Source organism: Schistocerca nitens, chromosome 8 (assembly GCF_023898315.1).
Source record: "Schistocerca nitens isolate TAMUIC-IGC-003100 chromosome 8, iqSchNite1.1, whole genome shotgun sequence".
NCBI lineage: Eukaryota > Metazoa > Arthropoda > Insecta > Orthoptera > Acrididae > Schistocerca > Schistocerca nitens.
In genome coordinates this window covers 340946089-340965759 of record NC_064621.1, presented here as the reverse complement: position 1 = coordinate 340965759, position 19671 = coordinate 340946089, and the positions used below count along the sequence as shown (strand labels likewise).

Here is a 19671-nt window from a genome sequence, read left to right as displayed (position 1 = left end):
TTCGCTGCCTTTGTGTAATAACTTCTATGCATGGCATACCTTAACAGCAGCGCCGAGGACATGCATTACCCAACCGAACTGCTAAATCACTGAAGTTTATCAAAAAATCACAAGCTTCTCTGTAATAATTTTATGACATCCTTAGGTTTCTGTCTCTTATCCTCAGCATTTTTCACCTCGATCGGATAAAGTTGCTTATCAGCTACAAAAAAGGATATGAACCAAAGACCATAAGGTGGTGGGGTGGCTTGCATGCCTCAGCGATACAGATAGCCATACCGTGGGTGCAGTCACAATGGAGGGGCTGTTGAGAGGCCATACAAAGGTGTGGTTCCTGAAGAGGGGCATCAGACTTTTCAGTAGGAGCAGGGGCGATGGTATGGATGGTTGACTGATCTGGCCTTGTAACATCAACCAAAACAGCCTTGCTGTGCTGGTATTGTGAACAGCTGAAAGCAAGGGAAAACTACAGCCGTATTTTTTTCCTGAGGGCATGCAGATCTACTGTATGGTTAAATAATGATGATGTCCTCTTGGGTAAAATTACCGGAGGTAAAACAGCCCCCATTCGGATCTTTGGGCGGGAACTACTCAGGAGGATGGCGTCATCAGGAAAAAGGTATTTTACAGATCAGAGCGTGGAATGTTAGATCCCTTAATTGGATGGGTGGGTTAGAAAATTTAAAAAGGGAAAAGGATACTCTGAAGTTAGACGTAGTTGGAGTTAGTGAAGTTCGGTGGCAGGTGGCTCAAAGGGCTCTGAGCACTATGGGACTTAACACCTGTGGTCATCAGTCCCTAGAACTTAGAACTACTTAAACCTAACTAACCTAAGGACATCACACACATCCATGCCCGAGGCAGGATTCGAACCTGCGACCGTAGCAGTCGCGCGGTTCCGGACTGAGCGCCTAGAACCGCATGACCACCGCGGCTGGCAGTGGCAGGTGGAACAGGACTTCTGATGAGGTGAATACATGATTGTAAATACAAAGTCAAATAGGAGTAATGCAAGAGTGGGTTTAATAATGAATAATAAAGTAGGAATGTGGATAAGCTACAATGAACAGCATAGTGAGCGCATTATTGTAGCCGGCCGCGGTGGTCTCGCGGTTCTAGGCGCGCAGTCCGGAACCGTGCGACTGCTACGGTTGCAGGTTCGAATCCTGCCTCAGGTATGGATGTGTGTGATGTCCTTAGGTTAGTTAGGTTTAAGTAGTTCTAAGTTCTAGGGGACTAATGACCACAGCAGTTGAGTCCCATAGTGCTCAGAGCCAACCGCATTATTGTAAACAAGACAGACATGAAGCCAATGCTTGCCGCAGCAGTACAAGTTTTCATGCCAACAAATTCTGCAGATGATGAAGAGATTGAAGAAATGTATGATGAGATAAGAGAAATTATTCAGATACCTAAGGGAGATGAAAATTTAATTGTGATGAGGGACTGAAATTCAATAGCAGGAAAACGGAGAGACGGAAAAATAGTAGACGAATATGGAATGGGGGAAATGAATAAAAGTGGAAGCAATCTGGTAGAATTTTGTACAGAGCATAAGTTAATCATTGCTAACATTTGGTTTAAGAATCATTAAAGAAGGGTGTAAACATGAAAGAGACCTGGAGGCACCAGAATGTTTCAGATTGGTTGTGTAATGGTTAGACAGAGATTTAGGAACCAAACATTTCTAGTGGGAGGTGTGGACTCAGTGCACAATTTATTGGTTATGAACTGTAGATTAAAACTGAAGAAATTGGAAGAAGGTAGGAAATTAAGGAGATGGGACCTGGATAACTTGGAAGAACCACAGGTTGTTGAGAGTTTCAGAGGGAGCATTAAGCAACGGTTGACAAGAACAGAGAAAAGGAGTACGGTAGAAGATGAGTGAGTAGCTTTAAGCCAGAAGAGGATCAAATGGGTAAAAAGACAAGGCCTAGTAGAAAACCTTGGATAACACAAGAGAAATTGAATTTAATTGAAGAATCAAGCAGGTGAAAGGGAATACAAACGTTTCAAAAAATGAGATTGATGGGAAGTGCAAAATGGCTAAAAAGAAATGTAAAGATTTAGAAGCATATTTCAGTATGGAAAAGGCAGATACTGCCTACAGGAATATTACAGACGTCTTCGGAGAAAAGACAAGCAGATGTATAAATATCAAGAATTAAGATGGAAAACCAGTCCTAAGCAAAGAAGTGAAAGCTGAAAGGTGGAAGAAGTATATGGAGGGTCTATATAAGGGAAATGAACGTGAAAGGAATACTATAGAAAGGGAAGAGGACATATATCAAGAGGAGATGAGAGATGTGATACTGCAAGAACAGTTTGACAGAGCTCTGAAAGATTTAAGTCGAAACAAGGCGCCTGGAGTAGGCGATATTCCGTCAGAGCTACTGATAGCCTGGGAGAACCAGCCATGACAAAACTTCCACCTGGTGTGTAATGCATATGAGGCAGGCGACATACCCTCAGACTTCAAGAAAAGTGTAATAATTTCAGTTACAAACAAAGCAGTTGCTGACAGGTGTGAAAATTACAGAACTATCAATTTAATAAGTCATGGTGACCAATACTATCATGAATTCTTTAATGATGAATGGAAAAATTGATGGAGGCCGACCTCGGAGAAGATCAGTTTGGATTCCGGAGAAAAATAGGAACTCGCGAGGCAATACTGACCCTACGACATATCTTAGAAGATATGTTGAGGGAAGACTACTCTACATTTATAGCATTTGTAGACTTACAGAAAGCTTTTGACAATGTTGACTGGATTACTCTCTTGGAAATTATGAAGGTAGCAGGGGTAAAACACCGACAGCTACAGGCTGTTCACAACCTTTAATGAAACCAGAGGGCAGTTATAAGAGTCGAGGGGCATGGAAGGGAAGCAGTGGTGGAGAAGGGAGAGAGAGACATGATTGTAGCATATCCCCTATGATATTCAATATGTACAGTCGTGGACAAAAAGAGCGAGACCCCTCGCCTTTTGGTTATGCTGATCCGCACAGCTTTAAAGTCTGCTACACAGCATAACAGGCAAGGCGACGAAGTGCTACCAACATACTATGCACAGGCGTGAAATTGAAAAACTATCCGAAATTTGTCAGACTGTTTTCAATCATGTGTAAGACTGTATTAATGCTGATTAGTGTGTTAAACACAACACCTAAATATAAGATATCAATGAAAGAAGAAACGCTAATTAGTATGAACTGTACTAATAAACATGAATTTCAGCTTATCGAGATAACATAACTGTTTTAGTAAGACAAAGTACCCCAGATCGTTACGAATTAGCAAAATATTATGCGCATTCGGCCGCGAAATGATCTGTGTCAACGTTCAGACCAGTCATACCGGATTACCGTTGCTGACCTACCATGAAAGTGTGCAAATTACCGATGCGTGAAGATTCGTAACGAAATTCAGTTAAAAATCATTCAGTGCCATACTTAACTCAATTATTGACAGATGCGGAAAAAGTAGGCAGTAACAAGTATCGACATTCACAGGGCGCCGGTACAGAATTAAGGCAGCAATAAAACGTATTGGGGGCGCGAGAATTTCTTAAAATTCCCTTACTGATAGTCTATCTGCCTTCATCGAGATTAGAACCGAAAACAAACCAGACCTCCCTTGCAGTAGCAAACACCTTTCACTAGGCTAGCAGACAACCCAGGCAAACAGCCCTCTATTATTATCCCAGACATGAATAAGCCTGCAATTTCGCAATGAGAATGGGAAAATGATCTGCAATTTCTGTTGCATAGAGTTTTCTGGATTTAAAAACATGAATTGTCTACGCTTATGTCACCGCTTATGTGACAGTCATTAGGGACGTTTATCGAAATAACAAAAACTGTTATTAGCGAGTAAATTTAGTAGGATAATTCTGCACCACCCCAGGAAATAAACGGCGACTTAGGTGCCAAACGTATTCTACAATGTTTCGAATTCTCCATTAGACGTCCCACAGCCAGAAAACATTCATTAGCCGAAGCGTTCCTTAAGGTAGCTAGCAATGTGAACGCTCGCACATCTAAAACGCGGTGGCATTAATAGTGGGATCTGAATTACCACGTGTATAGGCAAATGGATTTCATTTGCATTCCTGTAAACATGATTTGGATCGAAAGCGTAGCTACGATTAATATGCTGATGTATCGACTGAAACTGGAACATTTCGAATAAAGAGTAGGGGAAATTATTATGCGGTCCTCATCCTCAGAAACTGTGGTAGCTATTTTCGTTGTTAGGATTTCGTCACGTAAATCGGTAAAAATGGAACCCTACTAGTCTCACATTCTTGACCGTCTATCTGTCTACCCAACCTTTAAAACCCGTTTACCTCGAGTACAGGTAGACATAATAAGCGGAAATGTATCGCACTTCCTGCAGTATACGGTCCCTTGGTGGTGTAAAAAAGTGAGCTATGTCAATGCAATCTAAAGATACGGCAGTTTATGTAAAGAAAATTTACGCGAAAGGTCAAAAAATGGCTCTAAGAACTATGCCACCAAACTGGTTAGGTCCTCAGTCTCCTAGATCTAGAATTACTTCAACCTACCGAACCTAACACACATACATGCCCGGGGAAGGGTTCGAACTGACGGCGCAAGGAGCCACGCGGTCCGCGATATATGCCGGTGAGCGCACGGCTAACCCGCGCCGGCAAGCTGTCAATATCATCTGGTGTTACTAAAAAGTTATTCACTTCTGGCGAATGATTTTCTGCGCAGTCCATTTAAGAAAGAATAACTAAAATATATTTGATGTTACGGAAGAGGAAGAACGCCTAATTCATTTCCCCTTGTCTTTATTCATGATGTTAGATTCGCAATCTGAGCATACGTACTATCCATAACTACACTTTATATCCAAGTCATAGTCACAGATATGCGAATACAACACATTGGCTTATACTTGAGGTATTTCGTTTCCCACGAAGTGGTGGCAGACGATGCTGTGGCGTCTTCGAAGTTCGAGTTTCTCCAGTGCTAGCTATCTCAGCACATCAGCCGAGCGAACTTGCATAGTATGTTGGTAGCACTTCGTGGCCCTACCCTGTTATGCTGTGTAGCAGACTTTAAAGCTGTGCGGATCAGCATAACGAAAAGGCGAAGGGTCTCTCTCGTTTTGTCCACGACTGTACATAGTACAAGCAGTAAAGGAAACAAAAGAAAGATTTGGTGTAGGTATTAAAGTTCAGGGAGAAGAAACTAAAACTTTGAGGTTCGCCGATGACTTTGTAGTTCTGCCAAAGACAGGAAAGGATTTGGAAGAGCATTTGAACAGAATGGACAATGTCTTGAAAGGAGGATATAAGATAAGCATCAACAAAAGCAAAACAAGGATAATGGAATGTAGTCGATTTAAATCAGGCGATGCTAAGGAAAGCAGATGAGGAAACAAGACACATAAAGTTGTAAATGAGTTTTGCTATTTGGGCAGCAAAATAACTTATGATGGCAAAGTAGAGAGGATATAAAATGTAGACTGGCAATGGCAAGAAAATAGCTTCTAAAGAAGAGAAATTTATTAACAGGGAATATAGATTTAAGTGTTACGAAGTCTCTTTTGAAGGCATTTGTCTGGAGTGTAGTCATGCACGTAAGTGAAACGTGGACGATAAACAGTTCAGACAAAAAGAGAATAGAAGCTTTCGGAATGTTGTGCTACAGATGAACGTTGAAGATCAGGTGAGTCGATCACGTAACTAATGAGGAAGTAGTGAACAGAACTGAGAGATAAAGAGATGAATGAAGTAAGCAGATTAAGAAGAATGTGGGCTTCAACAGCTATGTGAAGTGGAATAGGCTTGCACAGGATAGAGTAGCATGGAGAGCTGCATTAAACCAGTCTTTGGACTGAAGGCCACAAAAACAACAACAAATCGTAACATAAATTAGCTAATATACTTTCTTGTAGCATAAGGATTTATACGTAGTATCAAACAAATTAAAATTTAGATGCACATGTGGCTCAATAAGATAGTGCTAGACTATCAGTATAAGGGTTCCTTTTTCCATACACAGCTTGCTCCAGGGTATACTCTGTCATAGATTTTTTCACCTGAGGAATAATTTGCTAGTGTGAAGAATGTCAAGCTCCATCGTGAGATCCACGATAAAGTGTAGGTTTCCCTATAACTGGCTGGGTTGGAAGATTCAAAGGTCGGAGGAAGGTAACAGCTTACCGCTTCCAGTACGATGATACAGGTCAAGTGAAGCACTGCAGTGTTCGAACCAACTTTTGGGTTCAGGTTAAGAGTCTTCGGAGTATTTCTCGGCGGCATGCCTCAATAAACTCTTCTCGATTGCGAAAAGCGCGTTGTAGCTCGCAGTAGCTCCGGTCCGCAGCGGGACTAGTGAAGTCACGTGGCTCGAGGGGACGGCGCCACATTTTAAACTGCCGTCTCTGACTTCCTACGAGCGCCATGCATCCGTCTTTGCTTTCGTTCTATATCCAAAGCGAGCGCCATGCATCCGTCTTTGCTTTCGTTCTATATCCAAAGCGGTCCTGAACACATCAGTAGACAGAGCAAAGATTGTTTCTGATGAGGACCACCTACAGTCTGAATTGCAGGATTTGAGACGCTTGTTCAGAGAGAATGGTTACAGAAAGGGTGACATTTCTAAATCTTTTTGGTGCCACCGACGAAGGTGGTCTTGTGAATCGGCCGGCTGCATTCCTGGCGTACTGTGGAGCAAAGAGCAGCAAGTTAGGACGCTTGTTGAAGAGGGTTGGTGTGAGACTAATGTTCCGGTCCACCTCCCAAGCAAGATACTAGATACGTTACCCCACTATTAAAGACGATTTAGCTCTTCGAGTAGCCGGTAAGTATGGTGTCCTGGAATGTTGTACTGAAAACAAGCAAGATATTAAACGAAAGGTTGATAAGTCGGCCATAGCTGAGCGTCACCTGAAAAATGGACGTAAAATACAACTTGAAGAGAGTCTTAGTCCGTGCGTCATCACACTCGGATTCTGTTATAAAGGACGCGACAGATATTAAGTTTAACAGCAAATATTTTAACAGAGATAGGGGGTACACTTTTAGTAGGACATGGGGCGGATTCTGGATATTGAACGAAGGCAAAGGCGGATCCTTGACGCTTGTAGGGACGCGGGAGCGGCAGTTTCAAACGTGGCGTTAACCCACCGCGGATGTGACGTCGTTGGTCCCACAGTGGACTGGAGCTGCTGCGAACTGCGAAACTCGCTTTCCATGAACGTGTCACTTCGGCTCTTTGATTGGTGACAGATGTTGCAATCATGCCAATATAAGGGGAACATCATACCAATCCTGGTAGCTGGAGGTTTTTTACTACCGACGACGATGGCCCAGGTAGCCGTCAAAAGCCTGAGTGTTTTATCCGAAATGACGCGGCTTATAAACCTGGAAGAGTTTCTACAGTTTTAGGTTTTGACATTTGATAATAATAAGTCACTGTACATTTATTATTTGTATAGTTTTCAAGCTGAAACTTCATTCTCAAGAGCTACATTCGTGTCTCTAGCAGGGTGTGTGAAGAAGTTACGGAAACAGAACAGATGTTGAATATTTATTTATTTTTTATTTATTTTAATTTTGAAAAAACTGCGGTTCGTGTGAAACGTAATGCAAACATAACTATACATGTGGATTTCTGAGAACCTTCTTTCGTCCACAGTATATTTTCCGTTTGTGTCAGCAAAAAATGCTAACTTGCACATACTAAGGTACCAGTTAATGATGCAGTCTTTTGATAGCTTATCGCTTTGTGCCCTTTGAAACATACTCTTCCTCATTATGTCTGCAAACCACAGAACTGCAGAAATGCCTTAACAAATCTGTATTTGCAATTCGATTGTTAGCAGACATAAGCGACATAAAAATGAAAAAGCTTGCATACTTTGCCTACTTTCATTCCATAATGTCAAATGGTATAATATTTTGGGGTAACTCTTCAAGTCAAACAAAAGTTTTCAGAGTCCAAAAGGGTGTAAAAAACGTATTATTTGTGGAGTAAATTCACGGACGTTCAAAGAACTGGGTATACTAACTACTGCCTCTCAGTATATTTACTCCTTAATGAAATTTGGCCTAAATAATATATCTCTTTTTCCAACAAACAGCTCAGTTCATACATACAATACCAGGAACAAAAATGATCTGCACAAGGACTTAAGAGCACTTACTTTAGTTCAAAAAGGGGTCCACTACTCAGGAACACTCATCTTCAATAATTTGACAGCAAACATAAAAAATTTAGTTACAAATAAAGATCGGTTTAAAGGGAGCCTGAAAGACTTACTAGTGGCCAACTCCTTCTACTCCATTGACGAATTTTTTAATAGAAACAAATGATGTATATACTCATACTATTAGTATTGTTATTTCAGCTTAAAAAAAAGACATGTTCCGCATCCAAGAAGATCTCCTCAGCACGGATCTATGGAACGAAAATCTAATCTAATCTAATCTAACGTCCTCTTATTGACTTGCGAGATGATAACGTCTTAAGTCTGAGTGAAGATAGGAATACTAGTGAAACATTGTATTACGTCAGCCGAACATTTCGAGTAACGAAGCTCGAGAAGAATGTACAGAGAGCTGGAGGGACAACAGAAGGTTAACAAATATCGCAGAACAAACCTTGCTGGCTCCATCGTGAGTAGTCGCCTCTGTCGTCTGAGGGCCATTTGTTGCTGACTTAACCATGACACCTGGGGTGGTATCTTCAAGTTCCTGATGGACAGGGTCCACAAGCTGGGACCGAAGTAATGTTCTCGATTCCACAGGCGAAGCAGCCGCGGCAGTGTTACTGTTACGTTCAGTGACTTTGGAACCCAGTCCTCCTGCGACTTGAGAGGGTCCTGGTGTGGGATCCTCAAGCTCCTGTCGTACCGGATCTACCAGGCGACTAATCTTCGCATTAGATACAACTTCACTTCCAATAGCAGTGGGAGGGTACGTCACATCAGCAGTCACTGATGGACTTCCAGAACGACTTGCAGTAGTTACTTTTACCCGGCCAGCAGAAGGCAAAAAGCCCGGGGCAGTGTCTTCCAGTTCCTGGTGGACTGTGTCAACTGGATGAGGCCGGTGCAAGACCCTAGAATCAGCAGCGGGTTCACCAAACTCTGCTTTATGGTTGCTTGATGGAGGTTCTAAATGTGTCTGTTGAGCTGACTGAGGTTCTGAAGCTTGCCCAAGAATAGTATCCTGAAGCACCGGTTCTGCAACCTGTGATCGAATAAGATTACTTGGAAGGGAAACAGAGCGGCCACTAGGAATAGCGGATGGATGTATAACACCTTCAGACACTATCTTCATTACTGGCTTCCTTGTGGTTGAAGCTGCTACTGTGTCTGTTTCTCCAGGATTGTCATGTTGTTTCACCCGAATGTCTGTTCCAGCTGCATCCTGTGCTTGCAAGCTGGCAGACATTGGAGAACCTTCATTGACTCGAGCAGCTGGGGGGAACGTGTCGTCCGACATTGGAACCTTCTGATCAGAAAAGGCGTGTGTTGTCATCGGTGGCTGAGTCACTATATTTCTGGAACCAGATTGAGTAGCTTCTGATTTTCGGTCAACGGAGGGCTGAACTGTAGTTGGACTGCCCTTGTCTGGACCCAATATCGACCCCAGATTGGCATTCTCGTCTTCAGATTCCGGCTTCATATACCTCGACGTCGGCGAATTTTCATTACTTTGGAGGCCTGGTGGTCTACTGACGTCTTTCTTTACAGTCTTCCCCTCTGGAACTTGGAATGTCGAAGAGGCTGCCTGTGCTTCCATATCATCTTGAGCGAGAGCGCTGTCTTTCTGCTTGCTGTCGCTCTCCATTTCTTCTTTCGCAGAGTGTACAAACCCGGACTTTTTCCAGCCATAACTTGGGACAGATTCTGTGGGAGATGCTTCTGTGGCCTGCTTGAGTGGCTCTACTTGGGCGCCGTTGGGGTTTTCCGGAAGAGCGGCGCCTTGGACTGCACTCCCAAGAGTTTCTGCACGAACGACAGAGCCCGCACCAGCACCATCGAGATCAAATCGATCACCACCCTTGCTGCTTGCATTTGCGCCACCGCCTGGCGCTGGAAGCTCGGCCGCGTTGCTGGCGCCTGTGAAAAGAAAGTGTGGTTTCAGTCGGTATAATGGTACAATTTGCTCTAAGCGTAGAAGAAAGGTAAGGCTCCAGAGATACAACATACATTACCAGAACGAATTTTCACTCTGTAGCTGAGTGTGAGATGTTTTGAAACTTTCTTGCAAATTACAACTGTGTGCTGGAATTGGAGTCGAACCCGGAACCTTTGTCTTTCACAGACTGATCTATCCAGCCATGACTCACGACCCAGTCCTTAAGGTCCGACACACAGCTTTCATCAGCCAGAATGTTTCATTGCTACATTTACTGTTCTGAGAGGCTCACTCATGTAGGAGGTATTTAACTGATGAGACGAAGCATTGTGACACGGTCTACCTCGAGAATGAATGCCGTAGACCATTGTCGTAAACCACTTTGACAAGAGGTGGGCTGTTACGACGCGGCGCCTGGGAACCAGTATCTCGGAAACGGCGAAGCTGGTCGGCTATTTGCGCGCCACTCTCGTAAGCACCTACAGAACGTGGTTCACGGACGGTGAAACCACGTGTAGGCAACAAGGTGTTGGGCGTTGTGGTGTTACAAGGCTTAGGCCTGTCCCACCCCTCATTAAATCGACCAAGACTTATACGAATAATTGTAAGAACAGTTATTATTATTATGTTCTTTAAGTTTGTTTTTGGGTTTTCAGAAATACTGTGGGAAGAAAGTTTATTTATGTTGCAGATAACGTGGAAGACGTTGCCCAACGATCACCACGAAAGTTCACGTAGCGGCTAGTGGGCAAGGAATAAAACGAATGCTGCAAACTACCGCGAGCCATGGAAGAGCCTGGGCTGCGAGGGCGTCGAGCTTCCTAGGTCGTTGTTGGACAACGTCAAAGGAAGAGATATTCTGCTTTCTCTTTGTAAACAGATCGATCGAGTCTTGAAAGGTTCATGTAAAACGTATAGGCGGGTGACACATTAGGTGGGACCCGATGCCTGTAATACTTCCACGGTTATTAAAAAGTTGATAAAGGGCAAAACCAATAGTTCATCATTTATATAGATAAAAAGTAGTAAAGATATAGGAAAGGAAGAGTTGCGGCGTCAGAACGAAAAGTGATACATCGCTCATCAACGAAGAAGGACGTAAACAGCGGGCATTAGTGGTAAAAAAAATCAAGTGATAAAATAGTAAGTCTGTAATTAAGCATAAAGCCACGTAACACTGCAACGTCCACCCCTCATCACAAAACTGGAAGGTTGGAGACATTCCAGGTCTGTAACGCAAGATAGGTATCGGTTTGTGGCAGATCTGACGACAGAATAGCTTGCTGGTTTGGGCACGTTCCGGAGCACACCCTTCAGCGCTTGTTGAACATGGGACTCTGAAGCAGATGACCTCTACAACTGCAGTGGGTACTTTGTTGTATCATCAGCAGACGCTATCACATAGGGGGCATCGTTCCGCTATATGAAGTTGGCAGTAGCAGTTATGCAAGTTACCGGGTAAGGCAGCCGAATGTGACCGCTTCTTTCAACCGCCGGCCACTTGAGGGACACGCTCTCTTGGATCGGTGACTCGAGCGCCATACGCCACGCCGATAAGAGGTTCAAAAATGGTTCAAATGGCTTTGAGCACTATGGGACTTAACTTCTGAGGTCATCAGTCCCCTAGAACTTAGAACTACTTAAACCTAACTAACCTAAGGACATCACACACATCCATGCCCGAGGCGGGATTCGAACCTGCGGTCGTGGCGGTCACGCGTTTCCAGACTGTAGCGCCTAGAACCGCTCGGCCACGCCGATAAGAGGCCGCCGCAAGCAGCTTCCAGTCTCCAGTGTATGGGCTCCAGCGTTATAGCTACGTATTCGAGTCTCCAGAGTCTTCAGTCTTCGGTCTACTCCGAAGTCAGCTTAGTTGAGATAAAGTAGCGAGTACAAGTATAACAGACTCAGGCCTCTGATTTATATTAAAGTTCAAGTAGGACTTGGTGTTAGTAGCAGGATCTGTACACACTTCAGGTAGATATCTGGATTTATATCAGGACATTCAGACGAATAGTCGTACCAAGTACACAGTTACATTAAACTTTCATCAGTGCATGTGTTTGTGAATCTATATTTTCTGCCATAGTGTCCGCAGCTCGTGGTCGTGCGGTAGCGTTCTCGCTTGCCACGCCCGGGTTCCCGGGTTCGATTCCCGGTGGGGTCAGAGATTTTCTCTGCCTCGTGATGACTGGCTGTTGTGTGCTGTCCTTAGGTTAGTTAGGTTTAAGTAGTTCTAAGTTCTAGGGGATGTTAAGTCCCATAGTGCTCAGAGCCATTTGAACCATTTCTGCCATAGCACCCAACGTCATCCCAAAGAGACACAACACATTTGATCATCAAGTTTGGACCGTGGATAGTCCGCAGCTCGTGGTCGTGCGGTAGCGTTCTCGCTTCCCGCGCCCGGGTTCCCGGGTTCGATTCCCGGCGGGGTCAGGGATTTCCTCTGCCTCGTGATGACTGGGTGTTGTGTGATGTCCTTAGGTTAGTTAGGTTTAAGTAGTTCTAAGTTCTAGGGGACTGATGACCATAGATGTTAAGTCCCATAGTGCTCAGAGCCATTTGAACCATTTTTGGACCGTGGATAAATGAAAATTTGTTGCCTAGTCTCGTAAATAACATTTCCTGTTACACCTGATCGATGGGCGTGTTCCGATACGCCGTCATCAAGGCGAACGGCTTCGCGCCACGGACACGGGACAACTGACACAATAATACGCTATAGGAGAAATTCACCTGGACTTCCATGCGACCTATGGTAGTAATCGAGGGCATAATGACAGGCATGGACTACACGGACATTATTGTGGCCACTTGCTTCCTTTCTTGCTTGATGTCTTAACCGAAGGCGACGGCATCTTCTAGCAGGATAACAGTCCGTGTCGCAAGGTCAGACTCGTGTTGCAGTGGTTCGAGGAGCATGACAGTGAAGTCAATTGATGTCTTGGTCACCAAATTCGCCTGATCTGAACCCGATGGAGCACATCTGGAGCTCTGCGCTCACAAACCACCACTGGATTTGCCTGACCTGTGAATTGACACGTGACGCCACGTATCTCCAGCAACCTATTAGGTACCTGTCGAATCAGTGCTGCTCAGAATCGCTGCTGTATTGCGTTTCAGAGGTAGAACCATATGGTACTGACCAGGTGGTCGTAATGTCTTAGCTCATTAGCGTAAGTCAGCATTCTGCAAACTGTATGCTATTTCAAAATTGTTGAGGCTTTCGTGGCCACTTGTTGACAAACTGCCTATTGGCTTCTGTCTCGGGTTCTTCGGCCGACGTTCATCTAATGATTTTTCTGACGTTTCGCCAGCACGAGTGGCTGGCATTGTCAAAGCTTCACCCTCCATTGCCGGTGGTGAACTGGCAATGGAGGGTGAAGCTTTGACAATGCCAGCCACTTGTGCTGGCGAAACGTCAGAAAAATCATTAGATGAACGTCGGCCGAAGAACCCGAGACAGAAGCCAATAGGCAGTTTGTATGCTATTTTGTAATCATCATTTGATTCCGAAGTTGTAGCAGCAGCCATATTTGTAGACTGCATTATAGGAATTCAGGCCTGCCTGTTATGCAGACAAAGTTCATTTAAATTCCCAAACATGTTTCAGCGCCTTTACGCCATCTTCAGTGCGTTCCAGTGTGTTCTTTCGTTCAGTTATGAAATATGCAAACTTGTTTTAAGTAAAAATTGTTATAACGAAATTAGCCGAAAACATTGTATGCCATTATAGACATTAGCAATGTAAACACAGTGTTCTGTGAGGTTCAAAATTGTAACTTGCGAGAGTAGTCTTCAGTAATATGTATTGTGTTTGTGCGTGTATTTCCATAATACATCAGGAAAAATACTACGAAAATAACTGTAAGTCTTCGCAGAGCATGGTGGCGAAATATTTCCACTCGACTGGTACTGCGAACAGCTGAAAGCAAGGGAAAACTACAGCCGTATTTTTTTCCCGAGGGCATGCAACTCTACTGTATGGTTAAATAATGATAACGTCCTCTTGGGTAAAATTACCGGAGGTAAAATAGCCCCCGAAACTTCCTGGCAGATTAAAACTGTGTGCCGGACCGAGACTCGAACTCGGGACCTTTGCCTTTCGCGGGCAAGTGCCCTACCATCTAAAGTTAGGAAGGTAGGAGACGAGGTACTGGCGGAAGTAAAGCTCTGAGGACGGGGCGTGAGTCGTGCTTGGGTAGCTCCGAAGGTAGAGCACTTGCCCGCGAAAGGCAAAGGTCCCGAGTTCGAGTCTCGGCGAGCCCTGCCGTCGCCGCCACAGCCCCAAGCGCGGGCCACGCTCGCCGCGCCGGCCTATGGGCGTGATCCCATAAAGCCGGCAGCGCAGGGGGTCTGACCGGCTCATACGGCAGTCGTGTTCCAACAACTCTTGTGATCGTTTATCTACTCATTGCTCTGGTCGCTGATAGTCGCTACGTCTTGGTATGCAATTTGGTTTTGCCCTCTGGTTTTGTTATTTCGCCGTATGGTCTCTGTTGTCAGACGTCCCTGTTGTGTGTGTGTGCTTTGTTCCGGCGATTCCCCATTGACGCCGTCGGCCGGTGCGCTCCGATTTCGCTCTATTCTGTTACTAGAGGAACCATGACTGCCCTCACGTTCCCATGCAATCTAATACTCGACCACTGTCACATCGAAACACCCCACTAATCTGGTTGTTCCTCAAGTCGACCAGCTTGCCAAATGGAGACCTACAATGGGGAGCCTCCTTTCTAGCTCTGTAAGGTGCTGATAACGCTGTCTTACACCGGTATGTGGCATCTCCGTGTACATCATAGCGATCACGCTACATCTAACACTGTTCTTGCATTTTACACAACCTACAAGGACCGCTAACAACTCTACTGTATTCAGGTTGCCGTTGTATGTGTCACAGAAAACTGTGAGTCTAATCATTTACCTATCCAATGGCGGTGTGCACGTGTACGAAGTCACATTGACATCCAACGATGTCTTCTGGATGCTGTAACGGGACATCCTCCTCTAGCATAACTTTTCCTGATTAATAGTTGTCAACACCAGTATTTTTTTCGGATTTTGGTTCAAAAAATGGTTCAAATTGCTCTGAGCACTATGGGACTAAACTTCTGAGGTCATCTGTCCCCTAGAACTTAGAACTACTTAAACCTAACTAACCTAAGGACATCAAACACATCCATGCCCGAGGCAGGATTCGAACCTGCGACCGTGGCGGTCACGCGGTTCCAGACTGTAGCGCCTAGAACCGCTCGGCCATCCCGGCCGGCTAGAATTTTGGACGGCTCAATATTATCTCAGTTGCTTTTCTGAAAACTTTCATACAATTTTATACACAGTAGGTTATATTTCAAGCTAAAATTTATGAAAAGGAATTACTTTATAAAATATATATTAGTTTCGATGTTACAATCGATATGTACTAGCTCTGAATGTGCTGTTAATTTACGAAAAATTTGAAATTAGGAATTATTTGCACAGTTAAAATTTCTGTGATTAATTACGCAATCCTGTACTGTTAACTATATTTATTTCTGGATTCGTTTATGAAATAAGGATAGAAATTAATAATGTAACGAAAACTAATAGGAGTTTACTTGCTAAGAAAAATTTTAAACCCTTTGAAATATTGTTATTTCCGCAAAGCGCGAGTGTCGTAAACTTGTCTCTGAGGTGATCGGACGTATTTTTGTATAATAGGTGCGAACAATGTTAAGGTGAAAAATCAGAATATTGCATGATACACTAAAATGTGAGAAAATCGGTGGAAAATGTATTTATGTAAAAAATTCAGCTACAACAATCTTCCAATTATTTAGTTCAAACGAACCGTGAGGACCTCAGGTTAAATTTTCAGCTTCAAGAATCAGACCCCAAATCTTTATAAAATGCTTTGCTTACTAATTACTTGGACTGGGCACTGTTTAATGTGGACAATAGATGGAAGAAGGAAAGGGGGGGGGGGGTAGATTACAAGACTTCATTCTTTTGGTCAGCAATGTGTATGGAAACTGTCTCCTTTGTTATACCAAACGCGGATGGTACGTTAATAGAACAGTTGTCGGTATCCCTGTGTTCAAGCCTAAATTTTTCAAACTGTATCGTCACAGTCACAAGATGTGATGTCTGCTGGAAGAAATAAAATATTTCTTGTCTCTTAAAGCGAGCTCCCGGCATTTCGTGAGTAAGCGCCTCACGCGCCACCATGCATTTCTTGTAGCATCTATCACTGGAACCATTTCTGTGATGCTTTCATGCTGATTAAACCGTGGCGAGCTGCTCCGCTCTTCTCTGAGTCTCTTATATCTCTTTGGTTAATCCGTCTTCTTAAGCATCCCAGACCAAGAGACAACATTTCAAGTTGGTCAACCAAGTGTTGGTCAACTACTAGATCCGTCTTCTATCTTAACACTTAGGGCGCCTACTCCAAGACCAATTTCACTTCCTCTTCAACTGTTTTGAATCTCTAGTTTAAAATATTTCGCCAAAACCACTTCGTTACCAAACACATCATGGCATGGTAGAATCATATAATGCTGTTCCATAATATGCTTTTCCTCAGCTCTAGCATAATACTCTTCATCCATGATCTATTTCATCACAATATCCATACTTATGTCCTAAACAAAACATTTCTACAACTGTGTCACACATCCGCATGATACCGTACAACCTACACTCCACAAATAATCACCATATTATAAATCGAGGCAGCGCAGCAACTGGCTACCTCTGTAATATCCTTATTATGACACAACCATCCTGCCAAACACCTCATCCTTACCATTCACCTCAAACATTTCTTGGTTAATTGCACCACCATTCTGCGTCTAGCCCAATCACCTTATACTCTACTACTTCCTCTCCCACACCGCCCAGACTTTCACCATCTATATTACTGTCACAGAGCATGACATCCATAGCCACTCCACTGCCAACGGTGGCGTCGGTTTACTGCTACCCTTCAACTGACCAGATTCCCATAGCCCAACATACCTGACCTGAGACTCCAATTCCGGCATCATCCTCACCTCACCCAACTTCCATGGACTTTCTATCTACTGAACGAGTCTGAAGTAGATTGGCTACGATTACCTCCCCATCCTTATCACAGTTCACTACACCACACCAAGCCCACATCCTGAAATATCCCCTCCAAGTTTATACTAGACTCCTCGCGTACCAACTGGAATTCCTGTGGGGTCTTCGTTCATACCCAAATAGAAAGACACTCAGTTACGCTGCAAAACACAGATTACATGTCCCTCACTGCATCCTTCCTTCAAGACAGCTTGTCTCAACTGCTGCGATTATTCAGCTCTGTTGCAGTTGGAGCAGTATGGAATGACATATCCCTACTCAAAGAAAAGAAATAGGAGTAATCCACTGAATTACAGACATATATCACTAACTTCGATCTGCAGTAGTGTTTGGGAACATATACCGTGTTCGAAAATTATGAAATACTTCGAAGAAAACGCAGTATTCGCAGACAGCACGGATTCAGGAAATGTCGTTTCTGTGAAACACAGCTAGCTCTTGATTCACACGAAGTAGTGAGTACTGTCGACAGGAGAACCGAAATTGATTCCATGTTTCTAGACTGAAGCCATTCCTACTGACGGAAAGTATCGAGTAAAACAGAACTGATATCTACCGTTCCTCAAAGAAGTTTTATAGGCCCTCTGTTGTTCCTAATCGACATAAACAATTCAGGAGGCAATCTGAAGGGCCATTTTAGATTGTTTGCATATGATGCTGTCACTTACCGTCTAGTAAAGTCATCAGAAGATCAAAAACTATTGCAAAATGATTTTGGCAAGACAGCTGTATTGCGTGAAAAGTGGCAATTAACTCTGAATAATGGAAAGTGTGATGTTATCCTACGAATACGAAAAGAAATCCCCTAAGTTTCAGTAACACGATAAATAATGCAAATCTAAATAAAGGCTGTCAATTCAGTTAAATATATCTTGTTGTTGTTGTGGTCATCAGTGCTGAGACTGGTTTGATGCAGCTCTCCATGCTGCTCTATCCTGTGCAAGCTTCATCTCCCAGTAACTACTGCAACCTACATCCTTCTGAATCTGCTTAGTGTATTCATCTCTTGGTCTACCTCTACGATTTTTACCCTCCACGCTGCCCTCCAATGCTAAATTTGTGATCCCTTGATGCCTCAGAACATGTCCTACCAACCGATCCCTTCTTCTAGTCAAGTTGTGCCACAAACTTCTCTTCTCCCCAATCCTATTCAGTACCTCCTCATTAGTTATGTGTTCTACCCACCTAATCTTCAGCATTCTTCTGTAGCACCACATTTCGAAAGCTTCTATTCTCTTCTTGTCCAAACTATTTATCGTCCATGTTTCACTTCCATACATGGCTCCACTCCATACAAATACTTTCAGAAACGACGTCCTGACATTTAAAGCTATACTCGATGTCAAAGAATGTCTCTTCTGCAGAAACGCTTTCCTTGCCATTGTCAGTCTACATTTTATATCCTCTCTACTTCGACCATCATCAGTTATTTTGCTCCCCAAATAGCAAAACTCCTTTACTAATTTAAGTGTCTTATTTCCTAATCTAATTCCCTCAGCATCATCCGACTTAATTTGACTACATTCCGTCATCCTCGTTTTGCTTTTGTTGATGTTCATCTTATATCCTCCTTTCAAGACATATATACAAGGCGCGATCAAAAGTTTACATTTGAGGGTGTTGCTGCAGCGTATATGCAACATGGCGCAACTCCATGCAAGAATATAAGCACCTACATGTAGGTATGGGCTCACTATGATATTCGTTTCTTTCCGACGTACGTGTTGTAAATGGTGAAACGTGAACTATAGCGACGTTATTACTAAATACTTCCATACAGGAGCAACGTACTGTTATTATCTCCTTGGTTGCCGAAGGACAAACACCGGTAGATATACATCAAGGAATGAAGAACTTTTATGGGGTGCAATTAAGGCGAAACGTCCGAGAAAACTTTGATAGGGAGTACTGCTGCTTCATGATAATGCACGTCCCCATATCGCAAATGTCGTTACGCAGAAGTGACGTCAACTGAAGTGCGAGACACTCGAGCATCCACCCTGTATTGTTGATCTCTCCCCACGTGATTATCACGCCTTCAGCCTCTTAAAAAACGGCATTGAATGGTCGATGATTCCTGTCGAGCGGGCATGTGCAGTAGGCACTTATGGACTTCTTCACGAAGCACGACACACTGTTTTACCAAACAGGCATCTTGAAGCTCGTGCTGGGGTGGGATGATTGCCTCAGTACTCATGGCGATTTTGCCTGACTGGCATACCGATTCTGGACAATACGGCCTTCGAACGGAAACTTTTTGATCGCCCCTTATACTTAAGGGTTGCTACTACAAATAACTTCAAACGGAACAATCGCGTAGATAATGTAGTGGGGAAAGCGAACCAAAGATTGCGATTTATTGCCAGAACACTTAGAAGATGCAACAGGTTTACTAAACAGTCAGTCGTAGTAGAACGGTTGGGAAAAAACTTGAAGGTTGTTTGATG

At 43.6% G+C, this 19671-nt stretch overlaps 1 protein-coding gene across 1 annotated transcript in view; it reads right to left on the bottom strand.

Moving 5' to 3' along the window:
- Positions 1-19671, bottom strand: part of LOC126199368 (uncharacterized) — a 542567-nt gene that overhangs the window by 86036 nt on the left and 436860 nt on the right. The window contains exon 4 of the mRNA XM_049936265.1: positions 8642-10107. Coding sequence (XP_049792222.1) covers positions 8642-10107 — 1466 coding nt within the window. The remainder of the gene's footprint in view (positions 1-8641; positions 10108-19671) is intronic.